Source organism: Balaenoptera physalus (assembly GCF_965194825.1).
Source record: "Balaenoptera physalus genome assembly, chromosome: 2".
Classification (NCBI taxonomy): domain Eukaryota; kingdom Metazoa; phylum Chordata; class Mammalia; order Artiodactyla; family Balaenopteridae; genus Balaenoptera; species Balaenoptera physalus.
In genome coordinates, this window is record NC_138883.1 from 78,301,598 (window position 1) to 78,328,918 (window position 27,321).

At 40.0% G+C, this 27,321-nt stretch overlaps 1 protein-coding gene across 6 annotated transcripts in view; it reads left to right on the top strand.

Moving 5' to 3' along the window:
* FMN1 (formin 1) overlaps positions 1 to 27,321 on the top strand; it is a 467,455-nt gene that overhangs the window by 207,266 nt on the left and 232,868 nt on the right. For all 6 annotated transcript variants that reach the window (XM_082452361.1, XM_082452358.1, XM_082452359.1 and 3 more), the window contains one exon: positions 24,021 to 24,790. In XM_082452361.1, the coding sequence (XP_082308487.1) occupies positions 24,021 to 24,790 (770 nt within the window). The remainder of the gene's footprint in view (positions 1 to 24,020; positions 24,791 to 27,321) is intronic.

Genomic DNA, 27,321 nt, shown 5'->3' on the forward strand with positions numbered 1-27,321 from the left:
CAAACACCTCAGCCATTCTAATCCATTTCATATGTGTATTAATATTGTGTTCAAGGACATGCAATCAGAAAGCCTTCTACTGCTCTGAAGTGCAGTGAGGGAAAGGTGATGGTCCAACACTGAGATTCCTAGTAATCTAAATATTTAGAATGTGAGTAGTTTGTAATTATTTAGAATGGATGACTGACGTAGATACTTGAGCCAGTTCATTTTTTTTCACGAAGGGTGCATGGCACAAAATTGGCATGTGTAAGCTCTTGTAGCAGATAGATTCCATGAGACAGCAGCATGTTCATGGTATGAAACACTGCAGCAGTCATGTGGTCTGATACAGACGTTATATAGCTGGCCCTGTATCATCATTAACTTTCATATTTAGTATTTAACTTTGGAATGACTTGTGTAGAAATTATGTATGCGTTTTTTAGGTAATAGTGCCCCTGTCTTTTCACACATTTAATATGGACAGCTGTAACATTTAAAATAGAAAAATTCTTGGAGAGAGAAAATTACAGCCATCTATAAACCTGAGTCAAACTAAATTCGAAGTGACATTTAAACTTTGCATGGAGGAGTTAAACATTTATTTTGAAAACGATTCATGAATTACATTCCATGTTTGATCAGCTAGGAAATGAGACTACTGATTTAAAGTTACATCTTCCAATTACTGGAAAAAACTGAAAATGTAATTCTTGTAACAATTATCCTTTCAAAAAGCGCAAATTACAGAGATGAGTATCAGTCAAAAGTAATATAGTTTAATCTAAGGGGGAGAATGCAGGAAGAAAACAAGAATGTGGTTTGTCTGTATTCCAGGAGAAAAGAATCAAGTCAAAATGAGATCTGATCCTTTCCAAGTTATTTTGTGTGCATCATACTTGAGTGTAATTTCACATGCATCTTGACATTCCAAGTATCATTAAACATCTAGTAATCAGAACAAATGTTCTGCCAAATTCCATTTATTATCTTAACTGTTTAAGGCTTTGAGCGCTCCAGATTTCTAAATATATAATTAAAATCCATATTAAAAAAATAAACCTAGATGGGGGATTTACATTTTTCTTAATTCGTGTTTACACGAAGAAGAGATCTGTTTTTAAATATTACATCAGATCTTTGTGAGCTCAAATAAATCAGTGCGATACTTTGCCAAAGCTTTCCAAAAATGATGGGTATTGATGCCCTGTGGTCAGGAAACCTCCTGTATGGAGTTTTAGAATTCTCTAGTTACTCAAAATGACCATTATTTTGGGTCTCTCTGCTCTCAAGCTTATGAGCTTCGGTGCTACGGATGAACTTTATCACTCATACGGCTGTTAGCCCATCTACATCCTCAACTGCACATATTCCAAATGAAGAAAGCACAGCTCTAGAAACGTCTGCCTCTTTCTAGATAGATCTGTGACTGGAGATGTTCTGCAAGCCTGACTGCTTATACAGTCAACCCTTAGTAACTGAGGGATTGGTTCCAGGACCCCCTGAAAATACCAAAATCGGCAGATGCTCAAGTCCCTTGTAGAAAATGGGATAGTACACTCAGCCCTCCATATCCATGAGCAGATACAGAGGGCCGAATATAGACAGAAACTCAAAAACAAAAACAAAAACAAAAACAAAAAGCTTAGCCATTATAAAGAATAAACTGGTCACCCACATTATTATGGATGCTATTTCAGGGTTCTTTATGTTGATCAAGGGATTTCTATGGACCCTGTTCCAACCATTTTGGTGTGTGTCCCAGTGAAGGAAGATTAGAAAATAACTCATAACACTTGGATACACATGGAATAAAACATGTTTGTGGGTTCCTCAATTATTTCGAAATGGAGGTTTGTTTGGAACTATAAAAATCCTTACCAATAATAGTATGGGTATTCACAATGATAGCATTATGAATGCCTTTGGCGTAGAATGTTTGTTTTGACTCATTTGGGGTCAGTTTGTTTGTCAGCTCTCATCTAGGCCCTGTGTGTATTATATGATAACAGTCTGGAGGTCCACTGAATGAAACAAACTTACCAGGTTTGAACGGAGATGGACCTGTAAGGTCGGACTTATGAGTGCTAGAATTTCATGAGGTGTGTTGGAAAGAACGTGGTCTCCATCAGCTGTGCCCTTATCAGCTAGGACATTGCTGAGGGGTAATAGCAATAATTATACAACTCAGAGAGTTTTTCATCATATATGTAACAGGCTCTGCCTAGGTACTACTCAATAGTTCCTCCGCCTTGTCTCCCTTTTGCTCACCGAATGTAGCTGTCATAGGCACAATGGCTTTAGGGACTTCTAAGAGTCAGTCAGTTAGGGATCCCGAAAAAGTCATTCATTCATTCACTCAACAGCTAACTGAGTGCCACAGGCCAGGCAGTACTCATGGTTCTAGGAGTGCATTGGTGAACAAGAGAGACAAAAACATGAGTCCTCATAAAACTGACATATTTAGAAGATGGAAGAGGGAGAGAAGGTAGCATGGTAGGCATATTAATCGCAAAAGTAGAAAGAGGACCAGGGGGCTGTATCGTCAGAGAAAGCAAGAGAGGCCATTTTTAAGTTCAGCTGGAGAGTCACGAAGGAAGAACAAGGACAAATCCACTGAACTGGGTAACCTAGGAAGCCATTAGTGATTTTTGTGAGCATTTTCAGTAAAATGGTGGCAACCTAAACCAGGTTTCTGACAAATTACACAAAGGGTATGATAAAGACGTAAAGATAGTAAGTAGGTAGCTGCAAATCTTTTAGAGCATTGTTTGTCAGTGAACATAATAGGAGATTTTTTTTCTTGAGGAGGGGGCAGACTTAAGGCAATTATTCTGATTTTTGTTGGAGGGATTGGGTAGATGTGAAAACAAAGGAGTACTTGAGCACTTTTCAGGTAGGGGCAAAAAGGCAAAAGAGGTACCTATCAATGAATATGTTAAAAAAAAAATTGAGAAAAATCTTGGCATAAACATCAGTGTGTCTTGTATTGATACATAAGTGATAACCTAATTTTTGTTGTATGATACAATACTAGTTTATTTTGATGTGCATTCTCGTGGTACATGGATCCCACTTAATGCAGTTTATTTAGAAGAAAGGTTGACTTTTATTTAACCACATCATGTACACTCTATTCTCTTAAGGCCACCGTCTAAACGTACATATAAACTTATACACGGGGAGACGTATGGGTTATGTTAGTAGTTTCCAACTGACAGTGCGCTGTAAACCCAACTAGTTGCTGTTAGGTCTATCTAATGTTATATAAACTCTGTAATTCTTTTAGTCAGAGTATTTCTTAATTTGTTCTGAACACATTATTCTGAGTTTCTTTCACTTCCCGTGAAAAATATATTAGGACGCAAGACAGGTAATGTCATCCTCATTTTACAGAATAGGTACCTGAAGGGTGATCTTCAGCTTACAAACATTGATGGAATAATAGGCCTCCTGTGTCTTGGAGACCCAGTAAGTATAGGAGGAAACTCTTCTAATTGCACTGTGGAACGGACTCTCTTTTTGATAGGTGGTATCTCTGCAACTAAAGAAGAAAAGAGATCAATCTATTGCTTAAAAGAAAATGAAAATCCAAGGCAACACTTTTAACCCAATACTCTGATCCTTGCTTTGGAGACTGGCTCATGAAAAACACTCATAAAGAAAACTCTTCACATTGGCCTGGGAATAGAAGATGCTAAGTCCTTTTTCCTTACAGAAGTAAAAAATTTAGAACCCTTTTCCCTTGGAAGTGCTTATTAATGAACTATAATGAGAAAATCAGACTTTTATAAGTAAGTAATGGGATAGAAGGTAGACCAGGAGAAAGGGGCAGAAACGAGACATCACAGTGTTCAAGGCACCATAACATCCTACCTAACGCTGTGAACTTTCAGTCATTTACTCTCCCCTGGCCGCGTTCTCACACAGCTGCAAGGTTAGAATGCTGCTGAACGCGGCCATGCCATCTTGGATGACCACTACTCACCCCATCCCATCGCCTGACCTAGGGAGAGAAAGCTCTGGAAATTGGGCCACAGAGGTGAAAATTGTATAACGTCGATGAGAAAAGTTAGACTTTTTTTTTTAAAGGTTTGCATTTTTTAAAAAATTTATTTATTTATGGTTGTGTTGGGTCTTCGTTTCTGTGCGAGGGCTTTCTCTAGTTGTGGCAAGTGGGGGCCACTCCTCATCGCGGTGCGCGGGCCTCTCACTATCGCGGCCTCTCTTGTTGCGGAGCACAGGCTCCAGACGCAGAGGCTCAGTAATTATGGCTCACAGGCCCAGTTGCTCCGCGGCATGTGGGATCTTCCCAGACCAGGGCTCGAACCCGTGTCCCCTGCATTGGCAGGCAGACTCTCATGCGCCACCAGGGAAGCCCCAAAGTTAGACTTTTATCTTGGGGAATTTGGATGTATGTGTCTTGTTAAGACATAGACACCTCTTTGGGCGTTTCAGGGACTCATTTCACTCTACTGTCTGTTGACATGTGTTTTCTCAAAAGAGAAACATTTTGTTACAAACAAAATCTTGCTTGGAAGTCCAACTGATAAGTGACATTTTATTTATAATGTATTTATTTTGCAGTTTTAAATTTGTAGAAATGTGTGCATAGGACGTATTATGTCAATCTTCAAGATGCTTTTTTTCATTGAGGTAGAATTTTACATACAATAAAAATCACTCTTTAGTGTATGAGTTTTGACAAACGCATGCAGTCACATAACCAAATCACAATCAAGACATAGAACGTTCCCATCGCCCTAGAAAATGCCCCTGTGTCCTTTGGAAGACAATTCCTCTCTTTTTTAAATTAATCAGTTAATTTTAAAAATTTATTTATTTATTTATTTATATTTGGCTGCATTGGGTCTTCGTGGCTGTGTGCGAGCTTTCTCTAGTTGCAGCAAGTGGGGGCTTCTCATTGCAGTGGCTTCTCTTGTTGCGGAGCACGGGCTCTCGGCTCGTGGGCTTCAGTAGTTGTGGCTCGTGGGCTCAGTAGTTGTGGCATACGGGCTCTAGAGCACAGGCTCAGTAGTTGTGGCGCACGGGCTTAGTTGCTCCGCGGCATGTGGGATCTTCCTGGCCCAGGGCTCGAACCCGTGTCCCCTGCACTGACAGGCAGATTCTTAACCACTACGCCACCAGGGAAGTCCGACAACTCCTTTCTTGAACTCAGAACCCTGGCATCCACTGATGCTTTTTCTGCCCCTATAGCTTTGACTTTCCCAGAATGTCATATAAAGGGAATCATATAGTATGTAGCCTTTTGAGTCCAGCTTCTTGCACTTAACGTAATACATTTGAGATTCATCCATGTTGTTGCATCTACCAGTGGTCCATTCCCTTTGTTTCTGAGTAGAATTCCACTTTGTGCACGTGCCACAGTTTGTTGATCCTTTTAGCAGTTGAAGAACATTTGGGTGGCTTTCAATTTGGGGCAATGTATTATTAGTCAGCGTTCTCCACAGAAATTGAACTAATAGGGTGTATATATATGGAAAGAGATTTATTATAAGGAATGGCTCACACAGGTATGGAGCCTGACAAGTCTCAAGATCTGCAGGGTGAGTCGGTGGGCTTGAGACCCAGGAAGGGCCGATGCTGATGTTTCAGTCCCAAGGCAGGAAAAAGCCAATTCCTCAGTTCAAAGGTGTTTAGGCAAGAGGAATTTTTTCTGAGGAGGACAGTCAGCCTTTTTGTTCTTTTCAGGTCTTTAACTGATTGGATAAAACCTACCTGCATTAGGGAGAACAAATCTGCTTTACTCAGGCTACTGATTCAGTTGTTAGTCTCATCTAGAAACACCCTCACAGAGACACCTAGAATAATATTTGGCCAAATATCTGAGCACCCCATGGCCCAGTAAAATTAACCATCACAGTTGATTAAAAATAAGCCTGCTAAAAAAATTAGCATATGGATTTTCATGTTAACATATGTTTTTTTTTTAACTTTTTATTTATTTATTTATTTATTTATTTATTTATTTATGACTCTGTTGGGTCTTCGTTTCTGTGCGAGGGCTTTCTTTAGTTGTGGCAAGCGGGGGCCACTCTTCATCGCGATGCGCGGGCCTCTCACTGTCGCGGCCTCTCTTGTTGGGGAGCACAGGCTCCAGACGCGCAGGCTCAGTAGTTGTGGCTCACGGGCCCAGCTGCTCCGCGGCATGTGGGATCTTCCCAGACCAGGACTCGAACCCGTGTCCCCTGCATTGGCAGGCAGATTCTCAACCGCTGCGCCACCAGGGAAGCCCTAACATATGTTTTTATTTCACTTGGGTAAATACTTAGCAGTGAGATTGTTGGGTCATGTGACAAGTGTATATCTAACTTTCTAAGAAACAGCCAAACTGTTTTCCAAAGTAGCTGTACCATTTTACATTCCCATTTGCAAACTGAGAGTTCCAGTTGCTCCACATCCTCCCCAGCACTTGGCGTTGTCAGATGGGTCAGTTTTCCTCTCCCTCTCTCCCTTCCTTCCTCCCTCTCTCCCTTCCAATAAGTATGAAGTGGTATCTCATTGAGGTTTAACTTGCATTTCTCTAATGACTAATCACGTTGAGCATCTTTTTATGTGCTTATGTGTTATCTGTGTATCTTCTTTCATGAAATGTCCATTCAAATCTTCTACCCTTTTTGGAAGGGGACGGTTGTTTTCTTATTTTCATTTTAACGGAGTTCTATGTTCTGGGTACAAGTGTTTTGTCAGATACGTAGTTTGCAGATATTTTCTGTAAAAATTTGAACACAAATTTGAATTTAGGGGCTTTCAGTGTTGAGTCTTATATTAGCCACAGCATCCAATTACTTTCTAAGTTTTACTTTACTAACAGAAAAATCTCAAAAATCACATTTTACAAACTAGTGAAAAATGGAATCAGTTTTTGGAAAAAAAAAATTTTCTCTTACTATCCTAGGGCTGTATTCAATTAAAATAATTGTGAAGATTGAAACATGAATTGTAGGAAATTTTTACTTTACAGTTGAATCAGTTAACAATTAAGAACTGCTGGAATTAGTTTTAATCATAAACATCACTCTGTCAAAAGGCACCAAGTATAAAATTAAATGCTAAAATCATCTGTTAACTCTGCCCATTCATGTGCTTGTTATTGAACAATGGACTATTTTGCCAGGGTAAGGCCCTGCACAGAGCAGATTAGCCTGAGCCTTGGCTGTGCACAGTTGAATATGGTGCACATGTGCTGTAGAATATACTTACATGTATATGTACAAACCTGAATTTAAAACAAGAAAGGAAGGGAGGGAGGGAAGGAGGGAGGGACAGATGGATGGACCGAGGGACGGACAGAGGGAGGGAGGGAGGAAGGAAGGAAGGAAGGGAGGGAGGGAGGTAGGGAGGAAGGGATGAAGGGAGGGAGGGAGGAAGGAAGTATGGAAGGAAGGAAGGAAGGAAAGAGACCAGTGCAGAGTTACAACTTTCCTGATCAGTGAAACCATTTTCAAAACATCTGAATAGATTCAGAAAGATGCCAGAGAAGACTTTATATTTCAAAGAGTAACAAACAAAGAAACCCCCCAAATTAAGTGCCTTCGTACTAGGTGTGCTGGTAGTATCCAAATATGTAGGTTTTGGTGTAACCATATATATTTTTTTAAATTCGTTGTTTATAAGGTTAAACATCCCTTTAAAATAACAAAACTAAGTGTTTGCACAATTGCTCAAACACCTCCATGGATCCTTAGAAACCTGGTTAGTAAGCCTCCTGATCTTTTTCCAACCTGTTTTTTTTACAAATGAAGAAAACAGCCAGAGATAAGAAGCAAATTTAAGGTCATACAGAAGTCTTATGCTGAACTAAATCCAGTCATTCTGATTACTATTTTAGTGGTTTTTTCCATTAACTTGACCTAGCCTCTCCAATTGGAGCAGAAAATATTTCTCCTTGGGTCCATTACTTAGAGAAATGAAGATTATACTCAATTTTGTGAGCCCTTTGCTGGCATCTCAACTTATGTCTTGTATAATGAGTATGCCTCTTGGCTGAGGTGAGCAATTTTTGGAAATTTCTAGCTTCCTCAAAGGAGGCGTCCTAGGCCAGAGTCCAGATCTTAATGAAAAACACGTAAACCTCTTGTTTGTTTTCCCTGTTGATTAGCCTATAATTTGAAACCCGTTCAATGGCAGATTTATCAAGTGACTAATCCCTGGGAAGAATAGAAGTGGCCGGGAGAAGGTGATTGTGGCCTAGGCACACATCATCGGTCACTTGTTGAAATATTAAGGTAGGAAGCCAAATACCTCCTTGCTTACTAATGAAAATACATTCAGGGAGGTTAGCTATGAGTGGGCCTGGTGTGGCTCGTTAGTGGCTGATGAAAGCAACACAGACAACCGGGGATATCTTTGCTGGACACATCGGCCTGTATGGTCCTTGGTTTTCTTCAGTCGTCAATGAAAAAGTCATGTCTGAGTAAGAGTATAAAATCCACACCAGCTCAGCTGTCCTGAAAATTAGGAACAACTCACAAATACCTCTTCTCAGCTGGAACATGAGCCTCTCAAAGTATGAATTGTTTCTTTATATACCTTTGCAAGATCAGGTGCATTGTAGATGCTCATTAAAGCTTGTTTGACTATTAGATGGTAGAGAGACCAGAGTCTCATCTCACTTTGATATAAAGAAGACTCGTTCAGTGTCTGTCTGGTTCAGACAACGTCCCTGTGCAGAGTAAGCCTACACGTAGGATATTTGTCACAATCACTCCCCTGAACCTCTTCTTGTGAGCAGAGAGCTTTCTGTTTCATTGGTAAAGATGTGGAGACTATTTTTCTAATCAATAATCCTAGAGTCTTAGACATAAATTTTGCTTTTAATACCTGAAAGAACTCAACAACTAGCCCCCCCCACTTGCTCCTATTTGATAATGCTATTTAAATGATCTAATTTTTTTTTCATTTCCTACCCCTTTTCAATTAAAAAAAAGAAAAAGACAAAGTTGGGAATACGTGAAGCAAACCTAATTGGGGAATCTGCTTCACAGTTTCCAGAATGATGCTAGTGGACAGATGGGCCTTGGCCATAGGATGGTGACCCCTCATAGACAGTGAGTGAATTGAGAAAGAAGTAATAAAGTGATTGCTGTGATTACTTGAAGAACCTCGGTTTGTCACAGTATTAAGGGCCAGGTCTTACCATCTGTTGCTTCTAAGCTCACGTGTACTCTGGAATGGGTCGTACATACCTCACTGGACTAGCTGTAGCTTCGGTAGTGACAATAACAATACAACATAAAATGCCAAGTCCTCTCTCTTAATAGAGAAGGAATTAGTATGTTGGCTCTTTGCCTAAAGGTATGCAGTCTTGGGTTTGCTTATTAGGTTTCGAATTACTTTCTGGAAAAATAAAGCCTGAAAATCATTTCCATAGATATCCCAAGGTATATCCATTCTCTGACTCACACTATATTTAGTGATATTAGTAACTTAGAAATAAAACATTATCAGAATCCTCCATGATTTTATTTCTTCTGTGTCACAAAAGCACTCTGGCTACACTCAGGTTTTGTTTTGTTTCCCAGGTAGGAATCTCAGTACAGGTTTCAAAGATTTATCTCTTTTACTTCCCCACTATTTCCTTGGATGACTGTCCATAATTATATTTGCTTATTTTTGACGTATATTTCAGGATCCTTGGAATAAGTATCACATTTCGGAAGTAATGCCCAACTTTATCTGAACTGCATACTGAACCACTGGTGTGTTTTCAGAGTACCTTAATGAGTCTGTTTGACCTGTGTTGATTTGCATTCATAATGAGAGCTAGGACTCTTTCTTTACATGGCTTAGATGATACTATGCTTTGCGTCCTTATGAAGCTTTCATGAGCAGAGCTGTCTGTATTCTAGGCAGTTGAAGAGAAAGAGATACGGTGAAGTCTTGGGTGTGGAAATTATTACCATTTTAGAACTTTCCTGAAGTGAGGACTGCTTCTGTGCAGTCCCCTGGAATTGTCTTGCTTTCCCCAACTTAAGAATTTAGAATTTGGAAGAGTCCCTGGAAAAGGTTGACTTACTCAAGCTGTACAGCAGATAACCTGAATTTTTAATGGCCCCTGGCAGCACCACTGGGAGAGAATGTTTGTAACAACAAAATGCTGATGGGTGATTTTTTGCACAGTGCTTGGCACCGGCATGATGTCTTTCATCAGTAGGCACTTTTCCACCTTCTTTTCAACAGGCATATTTGTGGGGACCAGACAAGCAAAGTCTCCCTCTATTGCTTGGGCTTCAGGACAATGTGTTCCTGCGATGATATCTCTGAGCAGTGGTAATGTGGAGGATATTAAAAAATAATGAGGATTTTGTAGGGGAAGGGAGCACCAGCCCCTGAGGAGTCTGCAGGAGTTTCGTAGAGCCCAATTCCTAATCAGATTAGGATCACAAATATGGTTCAATCCTACTGCATAGTTTACTATACTTATGGGAATAGCCTTTAAGCTTATTGTGGAGAGAACACTTATCCACACCAAATATTTTAAAATTGTTAAAATTTAATAGGATCAACATTAATTTATAGAAATACCCACACTGAATTTTCTAGGTAATAACAACAATGAAATCTTGTAGTCCATGTTGTGCTTAGGCCTATCAAAGAGGAAGGGGACCACATATCTCTCTGTTTTTACATTTTCTTGGAACTTTGAGTCTAGTTGGGTGGGTAATACAGAGGCACAAGGAAGTCTTAATATTTAAAGCTAAAGAAATAATTCAATTCAATAAGCATTTGTGGATCACTAACTAACTAAGCAGTGTGCAGTGTTCTGGAAGTTCAAACATGAATAAGCTGTGGTCCCCAACTGCCTGGAGCTTTTAGATTTGCAAAGAAGATAAACATAAATGACTGTAATGCAACGTGAACCTAGAAAGTTCTTTGGCAACAAAGTCAAAGGAAAACTTTTTCAAGAAGAATCAAGAAAAGTTTAAACCAGAAGGCTCAGTTGCGGTGGAGTGAGTTTTCCTTCGGGGCTTTCACTAGGTGAAAATGGAGAGGAAGGGTGTTTTACAGAGAGGAAACAGCATGTGCAAGAACATAAAGATGTGGGAGTTGATGGGATGTTTGAATCTGTACTGGTGCAACACAGGGAAAGTATAAAGAAGTATCTGGAAAAGTAAGCAGAGGGCAAATTTTGAAGAGCCATGAGTATCATGAAAAGAATTTAGACTTCTCTGCTGCATGAAATAACTGTTCTCAATATGGGTAATGAAAGGATATTTCCCTTATAAGGATATATCAGAATTAGCAAGGGGTTTTTTCAAATAACACATGTTCCTTTGGCGATTCTGGAATGACCCAAGTTAAAAGTCATTGCCAAGACTCCCTCTTGCGAGAACACCAGAATCACAACTAGCTGCTGGACAGTCATCGACGGGAAGACACTGGACCTCACCGGGGAGGATACCCCACATCCAAAGACAAAGGAGAAACCACAATGAGACGGTAGGAGGGGCACAATTAGAGTAAAATCAAATCCCATAACTGGTGGGTGGGTGACTCACAGACTGGCGAACACTTATACCACAGAAGTCCACCCACTGGAGTGAAGGTTCTGAGCCCCACGTCAGGCTTCCCAACCTGGGGGTCTGGCAACTGGAGGAGGAATTCATAGAGAATCAGACTTTGAAGCCTAGTGGGAATTGATTGCAGGACTTCGACAGGACTGGGGGAAACAGAGACCCCACTCTTGGAGGGCGCACACAGAATAGTGTACGCAGTGGGACCCAGGGGAAGGAGCAGTGACCCCGGGGGAGACTGAACCAGACCTACCTGCTACTAGTGTTGGAGGGTCTCCTGCAGAGGCGGGGGGTGGCTCTGTTTCACCGTGGGGACAGGGGCGCTGGCAGCGGAAGTTCTGGGAAGTACTCCTTGGCGTGAGCCCTCCCGGAGTCTGTCATTAGCCCCACCAAAGAGCCCAGGTAGGCTCCAGTGTTGGGTTGCCTCAGGCAAAACAACCAACAGGGAGGGAAACCAGCCCCACCCATCAACAGTCAAGTGGATTAAAGTTTAACTGAGCTCTGACCACCACAGCAACAGTCAGCTCTACCCACCACCAGAGCCTCCCATCAAGCCTCTTAGATACCCTCAACCACCAGAGGGCAGACAGCAGAAGCAAGAAAAACTATAACCCTGCAGCCTGTGGAACAAAAACCACATTCACAGAAAGATAGACAAGATGAAAAGGCAGAGGGCTATGTACCAGATGAAAGAACAAGATAAAACCCCAGAAACACAACTAAATGAAGTGGAGATAGGCAACCTTCCAGAAAAAGAATTCAGAATAATGATAGTGAAGATGATCCAGGACCTCGGAATAAGAATGGAGGCAAAGATCGAGAAGATGCAAGAAATGTTTAACAAAGACCTAGAAGAATTAAAGAACAAACAAACAGAGATGAACAATACAATAACTGAAATGAAAACTACACTAGAAGGAATCAATAGCAGAATAACTGAGGCAGAAGAACGGATAAGCGACCTGGAAGACAGAATGGTGGAATTCACTGCTGCGGAACAGACTAAAGAAAAAAGAATGAAAAGAAATGAAGACAGCCTAAGAGACCTCTGGGACAACATTAAACGCAACAACATTCGCATGATAGGGGTCCCAGAAGGAGAAGAGAGAGAGAAAGGACCAGAGAAAATATTTGAAGAGATTATAGTCGAAAACTTCCCTAACATGGGAAAGGAAATAGCCACCCAAGTCCAGGAAGCGCAGCGAGTCCCATACAGGATAAACCCAAGGAGAAGCACGCCGAGATACATAGTAATCAAACTGGCAAAAATTAAAGACAAAGAAAAATTATTGAAAGCAGCAAGGGAAAAACGACAAATAACATGCAAGGGAACTCCCATAAGGTTAACAGCTGATTTCTCAGCAGAAACTCTACAAGCCAGAAGGGAGTGGCATGATATACTTAAAGTGATGAAAGGGAAGAACCTACAACCAAGATTACTCTACAAGGATCTCATTCAGATTTGATGGAGAAATCAAAAGCTTTACAGACAAGCAAAAGCTAAGAGAATTCAGCACCACCAAACCAGCTCTACAACAAATGCTAAAGGAACTTCTCTAAGTGGGAAACACAAGAGAAGAAAAAGACCTACAAAAACAAACCCAAAACAATTAAGAAAATGGTAATAGGAACATACATATCGATAATTACCTTAAACGTGAATGGATTAAATGCTCCAACCAAAAGACACAGGCTTGCTGAATGGATACAAAAACAAGACCCATATGTATGCTGTCTACAAGAGAACCACTTCAGACCTAGGGACACATACAGACTGAAAGTGAGGGGGATGGAAAAAGATATTCCATGCAAATGGAAATCAAAAGAAAGCTGGAGTAGCTATACTCATATCAGATAAAATAGACTTTAAAATAAAGAATGTTACAAGAGACAAGGAAGGACACTACATAATGATCAAGGGATCAATCCAAGAAGAAGATATAACAATTATAAATATATACGCACCCAACATAGGAGCATGTCAATACATAAGGCAACTGCTAACAGCTATAAGAGAGGAAATCAACAGTCACACAATAATAGTGGGGGATTTTAACACCTCACTTACACCAATGGACAGATCATCTAAAATGAAAATAAATAAGGAAACAGAAGCTTTAAATGACACAATAGACCAGATAGATTTAATTGATATTTATAGGACATTCCATCCAAAAACAGCAGATTACACTTTCTTCTCAAGTGTGCACAGAACATTCTCCAGGATAGATCACATCTTGGGTCACAAATCAAGCCTCAGCAAATTTAAGAAAATTGAAATTATATCAAGCATCTTTTCTGACCACAATGCTATGAGATTAGAAACGAATTACAGGGAAAAAAACGTAAAAAACACAAACACATGGAGGCTAAACAATACGTTACTAAATAACGAAGAGATCACTGAAGAAATCAAAGAGGAAATAAAAAAATACCTAGAGACAAATGACAATGAATACACGACGATCCAAAACCTATGGGATGCAGCAAAAGCGGTTCTAAGAGGGAAGTTTATAGCTATACAAGCCTACCTAAAGAAATAAGAAAAATCTCAAGTAAACAATCTAACCTTACACCTAAAGGAACTAGAAAAAGAAGAACAAGCAAAACCCAAAGTTAGCAGAAGGTCATAAAGATTAGAGCGGAAATAAATGAAATAGAAACAAAGAAGACAATAGCAAAGATCAATAAAACTAAAAGCTGGTTCTTTGAGACGATAAACAAAATTGATAAGCCATTAGCCAGACTCATCAAGAAAAAGAGGGAGAGGACTCAAATCAATAAAATTAGAAATGAAAAAGGAGAAGTTACAACAGACGCCGCAGAAATACAAAGCATCCTAAGAGACTACTACAAGCAACTCTATGCCAATAAAATGGACAACCTGGAAGAAATGGACAAATTCTTAGAAAGGTATAACCTTCCAAGACTGAACCAGGAAGAAACAGAAAATATGAACAGACCAATCACAAGTAATGAAATTGAAACTGTGATTAAAAATCTTCCAACAAACAAAAGTCCAGGACCAGATGGCTTCACAGGTGAATTCTATCAAACATTTAGAGAAGAGCTAACACCCATCCTTCTCAAACTCTTCCAAAAAATTGCAGAGGAAGGAACACTCCCAAACTCATTCTATGAGGCCACCATCACCCTGATACCAAAACCAGACAAAGATACTACAAAAAAAGAAAATTACAGACCAATATCACTGATGAATATAGATGCAAAAATCCTCAACAAAATACTAGCAAACAGAATCCAACAACACATTAAAAGGATCATACACCATGATCAAGTGGGATTTATCCCAGGGATGCAAGGATTCTTCAATATATGAAAATCAATCAATGTGATACACCATATTAACAAATTGAAGAATAAAAACCATATGATCATCTCAATAGATGCAGAAAAAGCTTGTGACAAAATTCAACGCCCATTTATGATAAAAACTCTCCAGAAAGTGGGCATAGAGGGAACCCACCTCAACATAATAAAGGCCATATACGACAAACCCATAGCAATCATTCTCAATGGTGAAAAACTGGAAGCATTTCCTCTAAGATCAAGAACGAGACAAGGATGTCCACTCTCACCACTATTATTCAACATAGTTTTGGAAGTCCTAGCCATGGCAATCAGAGAAGAAAAAGAAATAAAAGGAATCCAAATTGGAAAAGAAGAAGTAAAACTGTCACTGTTTGCAGATGACATGATACTATACATAGAGAATCCTAAAACTGCCACCAGAAAACTACTAGAGCTAATCAATGAATTTGGTAAAGTTGCAGGATACAAAATTAATGCACAGAAATCTCTTGCATTCCTATACACTAATGATGAAAAATCTGAAAGAGAAATTATGGAAACACTCCCATTCACCATTGCAACAAAAAAAATAAAATACCTAGGAATAAACCTACCTAAGGAGTCAAAACACCTGTATGCAGAAAACTATAAGACACTGATGAAAGAAATTAAAGGTGATACCAACAGGTGGAGAGATATACCATGTTCTTGGATTGGAAGAATCAATATTGTGAAAATGACTATAGTACCCAAAGCAATCTACAGATTGAATGCAATCCCTATCAAATTACCAATGGCATTTTTTACGGAACTAGAGCAAATCATCTTAAAATTTGTATGGAGACACAAAAGACCCCGAATAGCCAAAGCAGTCTTGAGGGAAAAAAACGGAGCTGGAGGAATCAGACTCCGTGACTTCAGACTATGTTACAAAGCTACAGTAATCAAGACAATATGGTACTGGCACAAAAACAGAAACATAGATCAATGGAACAAGATAGAAAGCCCAGAGATAAACCCATGCACCTATGGTCAACTAATCTATGACAAAGGAGGCAAAGATATACAATGGAGAAAAGACAGTCTCTTCAATAAGTGGTGCTGGGAAAACTGGACAGCTACATGTAAAAGAATGAAATTGGAACAGTCCCTAACACCATACACAAAAACTCAAAATGGATTCGAGACCTAAATGTAAGACCGGACGCTATAAAACTCTTAGAGGAAAACATAGGAAGAACACTCTTTGACATAAATCACAGCAAGATATTTTTTGATTCACCTCCTAGAGTAATGGAAATAAAAACAAAAATAAACAAATGAGACCTAATGAAACTTCAAAGCTTTTGTGAAGCAAAGGAAACCATTGACAAGATGAAAAGACAACCCTCAGAATGGGAGAAAATATTTGCAAACGAATCAACGGACAAAGGATTAATCTCCAAAATATATGAACAGCTCATTCAGCTCAATATTAAAGAAACAAACAACCCAATCCAAAAATGGGCAGAAGACCTAAATAGACATTTCTCCAAAGAAGACATACAGATGGCCAAGAAGCACATGAAAAGATGCTCAACATCACTAATTATTAGAGAAATGCAAATCAAAACTACAATGAGGTATCACCTCACTGCTGTTAGAATGGGCATCATCAGAAAATCTACAAACAACAAATGCTGGAGAGGGTGTGGAGGAAAGGGAACCCTCTTGCACTGTTGGTGGGAATGTAAATTGATACAGCCACTATGGAGAACAGTATGGAGGTTCCTTAAAAAACTAAAAATAGATTTACCATATGATCCAGCAATCCCACTACTGGGTGTATACCCAGAGAAAACCATAATTCAAAAAGACACATGCACCCCAATGTTCATTGCAGCACTATTTACAATAGCCAGGTCATGGAAGCAACCTAAATGCCCATCGACAGATGAATGGATAAAGAAGTTGTGGTACATATATACAATGGAATATTACTCAGCCATAAAAAGGAACTAAGTTGAGTCATTTGTTGAGACGTGGATGGATCTAGAGAGTGTCATACAGAGTGAAGTAAGTCAGAAAGAGAAAAACAAATATCGTATATTAACGCATGTATGTGGAACCTAGAAAATTGGTACAGATGAGCTGGTTTGCAGGGCAGAAGTTGAGACACAGATGTAGAGAACAGACATATGGACACCAAGGGGGGAAAACTGCGGTGGGGTGGGGATGGTGGTGTGCTGAATTGGGCGATTGGGATTGACATGTATACACTGATGTGTATAAAAATGATGACTAATAAGAACCTGCAGTATAAAAAAATGAACAAAACGACTAATACTAAACTTTCATTGGGTTATTTGTATGGAAATATGTTAACATAAATGTTTCAGACATTACATGAAATTTCTAAAAATCTTATATGTTCTGGTGTAATGTTATGTCATAATTGTAGTTATTACTTTAAAATGTATATCTCAGAAATAACTAAATTTCCTTGTCAATTGTATTATTATGAACTTTCATCAGATCTTTAACCATGGTGATTTTTAAGTGTTTTGTCATTTACAGACAGTTCTGGGTGTACTCTGATGCTTTTGCAAATATGTTCCTATAAAAGGGTTTCATCTTCAAGGAATTCATGGAAAAGACTCTGACAAGTACAGGTTTCTGGTAACTGACTGTACTGCTGAACTGAATGAATAAGCATTTTCAGAACTCTAATGAAAAACTGATGAACTCATAAAAGTGCTAACAAAAGATCAAGATGAAAAAAAAATTAATTACATGGGACTGAGTGAACTGATGAGGATGATTATAATTCTTGTGACTTTCTGTTTGAACTATTTAAAAAAAAAATCCCACAAGGACTCAGAGGCAAAGACTATACAAATCAATTTTCACTGCAAAGTAAAGGAGCTGTTACAGTGGAAGATTACTCGACTGAATGTCAATATTATGACATAGTATGAGTGTGTTTCGTGTTTGGTAATTGCAATCATTGTTGCTTTTGTTGTGGTCATCCATTTACAATGCTTGGTGTCAGTCTATTTATCTCTTGTAAAAATAAAATACAGTGTGTATGTGTGAAAAAAAAAAAAGTCATTGCCAAAAAATTCTACCAATATTGTAGTGCCATACTATCTCAGCTGTGTTTCAGAGCAGAATAAAGATTAAGAACAGTTACTGTTGGTTTCAACTCTGGCTACCCATTGGAATCCCTTGGGGAGCTTTAAGGATACCAGTGCAAGGGCACCACCATCTCAGACCAATTGAATGATTATCTTTTGAGATGGTCCTGCCCGTCAATATTTTCTACAAAGCTCTGTAGGTGTTTCTGTTGGGGAGCAGGCTGAGAACCACTACATTAAACAGATAAAAACAGTGTCAATCAAGGAAAAGGGTGATTGGAACAGAGTGGTTTAATTGCGATTGCGCTCTTAAAGATTGTGAATTTGCATATTGCTTAGAAGGAGATAGATATAGATTAACAGACTGTTGCAGGTGGGAAGAGGATGTGATTAAAAATGAAAGCAATAGAAACAATCAAGTTAAAAGTAAAGGGAGATAGATAAAATTTGGATGAAGTCTGGAGATAAAACTTGGGGCAGGCTGGAAAGATGTCAAAACTTTAGACCTGTCTCCTTTCAAATGATATGTTGGGGTGAATGCAGAAAAACAACAGATTTTTAGCAGGGAGGTTTGGGGAGAGGGAAACTCATAATGTTTCATATGTTCTAAAGAACGTTTATCTAAAAATGATTGGAAGGTTTGTAAATTGTTTTGTGTACCATGTACAAGCACCATGTTCAATGTGAAAGTAAAGGAGACTGAAAAGAAAGTCAGTAGGGTTTAAAAGCATTATGTTCCCTTGATTCAGCCTTATCTGTAATTTCAGCTGTGAGGGTCTGGGCTTGACATTCCATAAAGATTTCCAGGGTCCTGCCTGGGAGTACATGATTATTCAACAGAAAGTTCTACTCTCTATGTTTGATTCATCAAGTCGTTAACAGTCCTTCTAGTTATGGCTCTAGATAAAGGAGGGAAAACAATATATGATTTCCATGTGCAAAGTAGAAGTGGCACTTAACAGGAAGTGGAGTGTAAAATAGTGTTAAAAAATAACTTTCCTGAAGGCTTGATTCATGATATGTGCAGATTTGAGATGTCTATTTGTAATAGAGCCAGGAACAATTTGAAATAATTGATAGGATATGTGTTACTGAACGCAAGTTAGTGTTTCCGACACACAGTGGTGCCACACAAGTTTAGAGCAGAGAAAGATTTATTGCAGGGCCATGCAAGGAGATGGGTGGCTCGTGCCAAAAAGCCCCAAACTCTCCAAAGGGTTTCAGCAAAGCACTTTTAAAGGCAAGATGAGGGAGGGGCATGATTAGTTGTTGCAAACTCCTTGGTGTCGGAATCCTTTGTTCTTGCAGCTGTCCATGTAGGCCAGGTCATGATGTTCCTGTAAACCTCCAACAGACAAATGCTGTTCTCTGTTCTGCAAATTTTATCTCCACATGAATGGACTCTTAAAGGTTAGAGCCCTGAGAATAGGCTATCCTGTATATTTCAGGCTATAGGCCACATTCTTTTATAAAAGGTGCAGAACCAGCATGACTGAGCATAGGCCACAAAGCCCAAAGGTGAAAGCGAAAGGAATAGATCTAATATGAAGTCAGATTTGTTCTTCCCTATTACATGTGGACAGATAAAGAATGAATGAGGTGCTTATTACATGAATCACTTTGAATTACTATGTCATGCTGAGCTTCTGAACCTGAGATTGGAGTGGTCAAAAGGAGTTGTGGAGCAGGAAAGGACAAAGGTAAGTGGTTTCTTTATATGGGCCATTTAAATTTTGATGGTTAGAAGAGTTTCTTACTGTAGTCTCAGCATATTAGTATGGAGTACATGGACATTCCATAGTTCTTATTTGGTAATTCTTCATATTAATGAATACAGTTTGTGAGGAAGCCATTCATGGAATCTATGTTTGGTAGTCTGTCCCCTTACCTTGGGTGTTTGCAGCAGACGGGAGAGTCGTTGAGAGACGACAGTATTTGCAGAGACCCACATGCATGAAAGAGCGTGGTCCCGGGAGAGAGAGAAGTTATGTAGGACTGGAATCAGGACATATTTGGAGAAGAAGCAGGAGCCAAAAGTGGAAAAAATTGGCAGAAAAGAGAAGAGTTTTCAGAGTGGCCATGCTAAAAAATTTTAGCATTAGCTTATAAGTAATGGCCAATTATTGAAGGGATTTTAGAATAAAGATCTGCATTTATTTTTTTAAAAAATCATCATGGAACCAATGTGGCTAAACTGGGATCAGGAAAATTAGTGAGGTGGCTCTTGCCACTGTCCAGGTAGAGAAGACCCAATGAAGAGTTGAGGCGGTGGGGGTAGAAGGAAAGGAATGAGTCAGAGAAATTAATGAAACTCATTGATAAGTAGTATGTTGGGAATGAGAGAGAGCAAGGAATCCAGCATAATATCCAGGTTTCTGGATGTGATGGGTTGGGAGGATTAATTGCAAAGAAGAATTTCAGAGGAGGAGGAAATTGAGGTTTGACAATCATGAGTTCATTTTCAGACGTGTTGAGTCTGAGGTGGCTGATTAAGAATACTCAGGTAGAACAGTTCCAGAGGATAGTTGGAATTATGGTTTTTAGATACCAATTTGGAAGTTGCAGTATATAGTCAATGAGTGTAATTTACCTCATGAGTACACAAGATGACCGAGAGAGATTGTGTAGTGTGAGAAGGATAAAATGTCAAGGGACATACCTGGAGAATAACATTTGAGGGATGACTGGAGGAAGAGGAGTCCACAGATTGACTGGAGAGAGCCAAGAAATAGGAAGAAAATGGCGGTGGGTGGAGAGAGTATCGAAGTTCAGGGAAGCAGAGAGAATTTCAAGGCAAGGCAGCAGTCAACTTTAACAATGCAGCTGAGAGGACAGAAATCACTGAAAAGTGCTGATCAGACGTAACACTCAAATCATGGAGCTTTAAGAAGATAGTGGGGGCAGAAACCAATGGTCATTGGTTAAAAGAAGCATGGATAAGAAAATAGATACAGCAAGAGTTGTGTGTTTTCTTAAAAAAACAAAACAAAAGACAAAACTCTGTTGTGAAGAAAAAGAGGTAGTGTGAGAAAGAAAGGGCGACAGCTAGAAGGGATTAAAAAAGGATTTTGATATCTTTATTTTTGCTTTAGATGGATAGAGCATGGTGCTGGGGGACATGCTGAGAGCCGAAAGCAAGTGATGTGTCGGGCAGCAAAGAGACAAAATAATAATGGCAGCAAACTTCTATAGCACCTCCTGTGTTCCAAACACTCCTCTATATGTAGTTTTACATGTATTAACTCATCTACTTCACGTAACTGCCTTGCAGGGTAGGTTCTGTTATTACCCCCATTTTCCTTATAAGAAAACTGAGGTATAGAGAGGTTAAGTAACCTAACCAATTTGTGTTCTACCCACCACACTAAGGAAATGAATTACAGAGCCACCAGAATGATATATATAGATGTATACATCAGATTCAGCAGATTCAGAAGGTCATTGGTTGAGGGGTGGAAAGCAGGAGAGGTGGAGTGCTTTGTGTAGATACAGTCCAGTTGTGTGATAAAAGGAAGGTTTTTCTGTGGAACATGTCTTTGCAACTTTTTCATATTATTAAGAAGTTGAAGATTAAGTGAAAATTATTGGCTCATCAATATTACCTGACTGTTAACCTGCTTGGAAGAAGGTTAGTCGGGAACAACATTCAAGATTTAGTTTGCTGTGGCAGAACTAAACTAGTCGCTAAAATGAAATTTAAATATGTGTGATAATTCAGGGTGGGAATCAGGGCTGGAATGTGGCTGGAGGTGGGCAGGGGAGGCAGAGGGAGATGGAGATGGGTAGGGCATCCAAACAAAGGTCATCTTGATCTCAGAGTTGAATGAAGCTTGAAAGTACTTTCAGCCATTTGATAGTAGAACTCGTGAAAGATTGGGTAAACTTTTGTATTTGTAGTACATCGTTCATCCTGACTGCTTAAGCTTTTCCTAGTTTTATGCCTGTCACTCCACAAAGGTGACATTGTTTGGAAATTTTGAAGAATGTTTAGAAATCTGTTAGTCTCTTACTCTAATATTATCCTTAGCAACAGTAACTAACAGTAATATTTGTTCAGAACTAGTGCTCCAGGCATAATGCCTGCCTCTTTATAGGAAGTATTTCATTTTACCTTTATAAAAACCCTAGAGACGGTCTACTACTTTCCGCATTATACACTTGAGGAAACTCAGGCTTGAAGACAGAGTTCCCTGCCCAAGGTCATAGAGCTAGCAAGTGGCTAAACCAGGATGTGAACCAAGTGGTTTGAATCCAGAACTCAGGTGCTGCTTAACCCTGTATGTTACAAAGAAATAGATGGGACCCTGAACTTGCCAATTTTCTCAGAGTTGGATCGCGGCTGCCATGTCCACATATGAGAAGTTCAGCTTTAGAAAAACCTGTCTCTAGTTCTTCTGACCACAGTTATTTGGGGGTTGGTTTATGAAGCAAAAGGTGAAGCTAGTAAAAATACAGTTAAAAGTTATCTTAATGAAGATGGAGAATTTTCCTGTGTCATGACCTTGACTGACTTAGGCCACTGAAAATATTTCTTTACCTTTTTAATGTAAAATGGATCTGTACTTATATACCCCTTGGTGTTCTAGACATTTGTGGGCTGAAATTACAGTGAAGAAAGTCTTATTAGCCATAGGAAGACTCTTGGGACAATGACTGAATATAACTATTGCAGTTTTTTTTTTTAATAAATTTATTTATTTATGGCTGCATTGGGTCCTCATTTGCTGCGCGCAGGCTTTTTCTTTAGTTGCAGCGAGAGGGGGCTAATCTTTGTTGTGGTCCGTGGGCTTCTCTTTGCAGTGGCTTCTCTTGTTGCGGAGCACGGGCTCTAGGCGCGCGGGCTTCAGTAGTTGGGGCACGAGGACTCAGTAGTTGTGGCTTTTGGGCTCTAGAGCACAGGCTCAGTAGTTGTGGCGCACGGGCTTCATTGCTCCGCGGCGTGTGGGAACTTCCCGGACCAGGGCTCGAACCCATGTCCCCTGCATTGGCAGGCGGATTCTTAACCACTGAGCCAGCAGGAAAGCCCTGTTGCAGTGGTTTTTATCCATCCATCTCATCAGTAGTGGGTACTTGCCGTTTTAGCTGCCGGGATACAGAAATAAAGGCAGATACTGTCCCTGATTTCTTCTTGTGGAGTTTATAGTCTGATGGGGAAGGCAGAAATTAAATAAATTCACCAAAAATGTTTAATTATCACTAAATTGGATTTTGGAAAAACTCAAATATAAAATTGTAAATTTGGCTGCCTCCCAGTTAACTGTTGTAGGCTAAATGGCGTTGAATGCTGGGAAATGGACTAGTTAATAGCCAAGAGTACGCCAGTTTGTGCTGATAAGTGAAAAACTGTAGACTCAAGGTATTGACATAACTGAGAAGATGAGCATTAAAAAGACTGGCTTCATATAAACTATAGTTGAAAATATAGAGTATGTGGAAAAGAAAAAAAGCAAACCTTAATAAGCTCATTTTCTATGCATTTATTACTAAATTATGAATGATTATAAAACAGACTCAAATACTGATCTTGGGCGGCTTTGATTTGGAAACTAAAAAAAATGCACACGCGTCATAGCTTCTTCTCGAATCTTTTCTTTCTGCTGTGCTGGCCTGGAAACCCCGGAGGTGAGACATTCTATGGAAAACTGTGAGAACTGCAGCTCCTAGCCAAAAGTATCTCCAAACCTTTTTTTTTGTTCTTTTTCCAAAACCAAAGGTAATAACAGATATATCCAGGCATGTTCAAATCTTTATTAAAAGTTTTGTTTTGCATTTGATATTATAAACCAATGAAAATTCTTAGACGACAGTTTTACTTTTACCCTTAATCCATGGTTATTGTTCCCTGTGAGCTCAGACTGGATGAAATTGTGCTTTTACTCCAACTGTTTTAAGTCCTTGGAAAATTCACAAGGTGGAATTTACACCCTGTTGGATTCTCAGAAGAACGTCTCTGTCTTTCCCTGTGTTTATGCGGCCTTGTGCTATGGTGGTGTGGGGATGCTATTGAATATTTTATTTCTGATAATTGTTTTTGATAAATTTTTTGCTTTCTTTCCCACTGATATCTCTACAGGCTCAGTTCGAACTTCAAGCCTTTCATATCCGGGGTGAGCATGCGGTGATAACAGCGAGACTAGAAGAAACCATTGAAAATCTCAAATACGAGATAGAACACCAATGGCGAGGAGGATGTGAAGAGATGAGGGATGTGTGTGTCTCCACCGACGATGACTGCCCTCCAAAGACTTTCAGAAATGTGTGCATCCAGACAGACAGAGAGACTTTCCTCAAACCCTGCGAAGGTGAAGACAGGACAACCAGAAGTAACCAAATAATACCCAAAAAGCTGACTATCTCCTCTTTAAGCCAGCTCTCTCCCCCAAATGACAGCAAAGACACCAGTGTACCACTTCAATCTGCGGAAAGCATCTCATCGAGTCAGCAGAAGGCAACGCCTCCCCCTCCCCCTCCCCCTCCCGCACCACCCCTACCGGCAGCCATCCCTCCCCCTCCTCCCCTCCCACCCGCACTTGGACCACCACTGGCACCTCCGCCACCACCTGTGAATACTGGACCTCCCCCGCCTCCGCCACCTCCTCTGCCTCCAAGTGCTGGACCTCCCCCCCCTCCCCCACCCCCCCCACTTCCTCACTCCACCGCTCCGCCCAACAGTGGGGGGCCTCCTCCTCCCCCGCCACCCCCAGGACCTGCGCCTCCACCTCCTCCTGGACTCTTCTTCGGAGTCCACGCTTCTGCTAGCCTGTGTCCTCGGAAGCCAGCCGTCGAACCCAGTTGTCCCATGAAGCCTCTGTACTGGACTAGGATACAAATAAGCGATAAGAGGTAAGCTCAACTCCCCTGGCCCATTCTCAGCTTGTGAATTTGCAGGATTTTGGGCAAGTGATGTTGTATTCCTGCTGGTTCAGCATCTTTGTAGTGTGGCACTCGTTCTCAGATGTGCTAGTGAATGCCTTGGATAAACAAGGCTGGAATGTTTTGAGGAGAATGTCTCCACTAGGTCTTCTCTGTGTTCTCTATGGATTGATGCTGGGAGAAACGACGTGTTCTGTGTCAGACCCTTCTCGAAAGTATATATTCCATTTCCCAGACTAGAGAAGAACCCAGGGCTCTCCAACATCTCTGCAATTAGTGAGTAATCACAAAGACATTGACCCTGATTCTATACTTCAGGTTCACTGAAGATTTTTAGATTATCTCTCTTGTCTTTAGATGGTATCATCAACCCTATAATGTGTATATTCAACAGGTAGGTGTAATTTTTCGATTTTTATTAAAAGAGCCGGACATAGCTGAATCATTAGCTCTTTAGGTCAGAGAGGAGTCTTAAAATATCAACTCTCTCTGCTTGAACTCTTGTTACCCCTCGCTACTGAGTGCCCTCACATCTTTATACCTTGTTGCCCTCCAGAGAAAGTGCCAGTGGGTAGGTAGCTAAAAAGCATCTTCCACTTGCATAGGTTGTTAAGGTGGGTCTGTAAGGCAGCAAGAGATGGTTGCTTGGAAATTTCCATTCGAACAGATCTGATCAGATTTCTTCTGCCTCATTTTGGAAACCATCAAAAGGACAACGAGAAAGATGTTGAGTTGCTTCTTGACTACTCTCTAGGTGCGAAGTTCATTGTTTGCAAAGAACAGCAAATATAGAACAGATTCTTACACTTAAATTTTTGAACTTAATTCCCAAAATCAAGATGTGGTGGTGAATTTTTCTATTTCTATAACATTTCGCTTGGGGAAGGCAGTACACTGAACAAAATAAACTGCAATTCACAGTGAGAAAGCAACTAGAAATCATTCTAGGAGGGGTGGGGCACACCTTGACACTAAGCATATGGTGAACTAAGTTGATTGTATACTTCATATTTGGTCCCTTTCCTCTCACTAAAAATTAAGGGCAAAGAAGGTATTTTTTTAATGCTCTATATTTAAATTTCCCAAATGAGTGGTTAAAAAACCATTTCAGATGGTCCTGAAATAACTCCTACCATTAACTAAAGTTCTAGTATTCCCATTCAAGACTCAGATGACATTTCCTAAGCAGTAATTTCTCAGTATATTTATTTGTAGCCGTGTTCCCTTATTAGTGTTCTCAAATTAATGTGCAGCCATTCCAGGGTGATGAGCCCACCTGTCAGCCCTGGCAGCATGTATTCTGAGGGCACACGGAGCTGTTCCACACCTGGGTCTCCCTAGCCTGCCTCAGCTTCATTCCCATAAGACTTCATGAGCAAACAATAACCTAGACCATACCAGTGGTATAACAGTAAGCACTGGGAGATGTGGTACCTTCATCCACTGTTTAAGACAACAAAGACGAGCTGGAGATAATCATTGTATTTTTCTCTCCTTACATAGTTGGCCATTTTGAGAAAGAGAACAATTGAATGCTCAAGCTCTTATTAGTTTCGCCATAAATGTAGGGCTTCAGTTTTGTGGTGGGTTGAATTGCCTCCCTGCAAATTGATTTGCCAGTGCCCTAATCCCCTGTACCTCAGACTGTGACCTTATTTGGAAATAGGGCTATTGCAGATGTGATTAGTTAGGTTGAGATGATCTCAGACTGGAGTAGGGTGGGCCTCTAATCCAAAATGACTGGTGTTCTTATAAAAAGGGGAAATGTGGACACTGCCAGGAGCAGAGGGAGAACAGCATGTGGAGTTTGGAGTCCTGCCACCACCAGGGATTGCGTTTTGGGCAAAATGAAAAGTAGATGAATGTTCCAACTTTCCTGACCTGGGACATCAGGAGAGCCCTGCTTGGTGAACATGTCAGCCTCAAGCCTGAGTTCCAGGCACAGGGGTTTAGTCTCTCTTATTATGGGTCCCTCAAAATGTTTTTGTACCTCAGAGCATGAATACGTCTTTTAAACTGAAATGGTCTGAAGATCCTGTGTACTATTCATTATGGACAAAAGTAAAATTATCTGGAATGTGTTCTTTGAAAGGAGATGATATTTTGTACAACCAGAGGGGTAAGCACTTCATGTAATGAGCACGTAATAAACTTTGGTCTTGGTCTTCTGGGGAACTAAGAATAAAATATGAATTTTCTCTATTATATACACACTGCCTCTCATCCACTTAGATTGCTTTTCACTACTAACATGATTTTTAACTTTTGCCATTTTGCTTTCTTTGATGTCTGTTTTCTGGTTTCTAGAATAGGGAAAAGCCATTTAGTTTAAAAAAATAAAAAAGGAAGAAAGAAATCCTTATCTGTCTACCTTTTCGGCTTCCTAATAAGTATCTTCCTGGTGAGAAAGTATCTTCTCCTCCTCCCCCTGCACCCTCCTCCCTGCTTACTCCCGCATCTGTCCCCTCCCCACTTCTTCTTCCCCCACCTCCTCCTCCTTC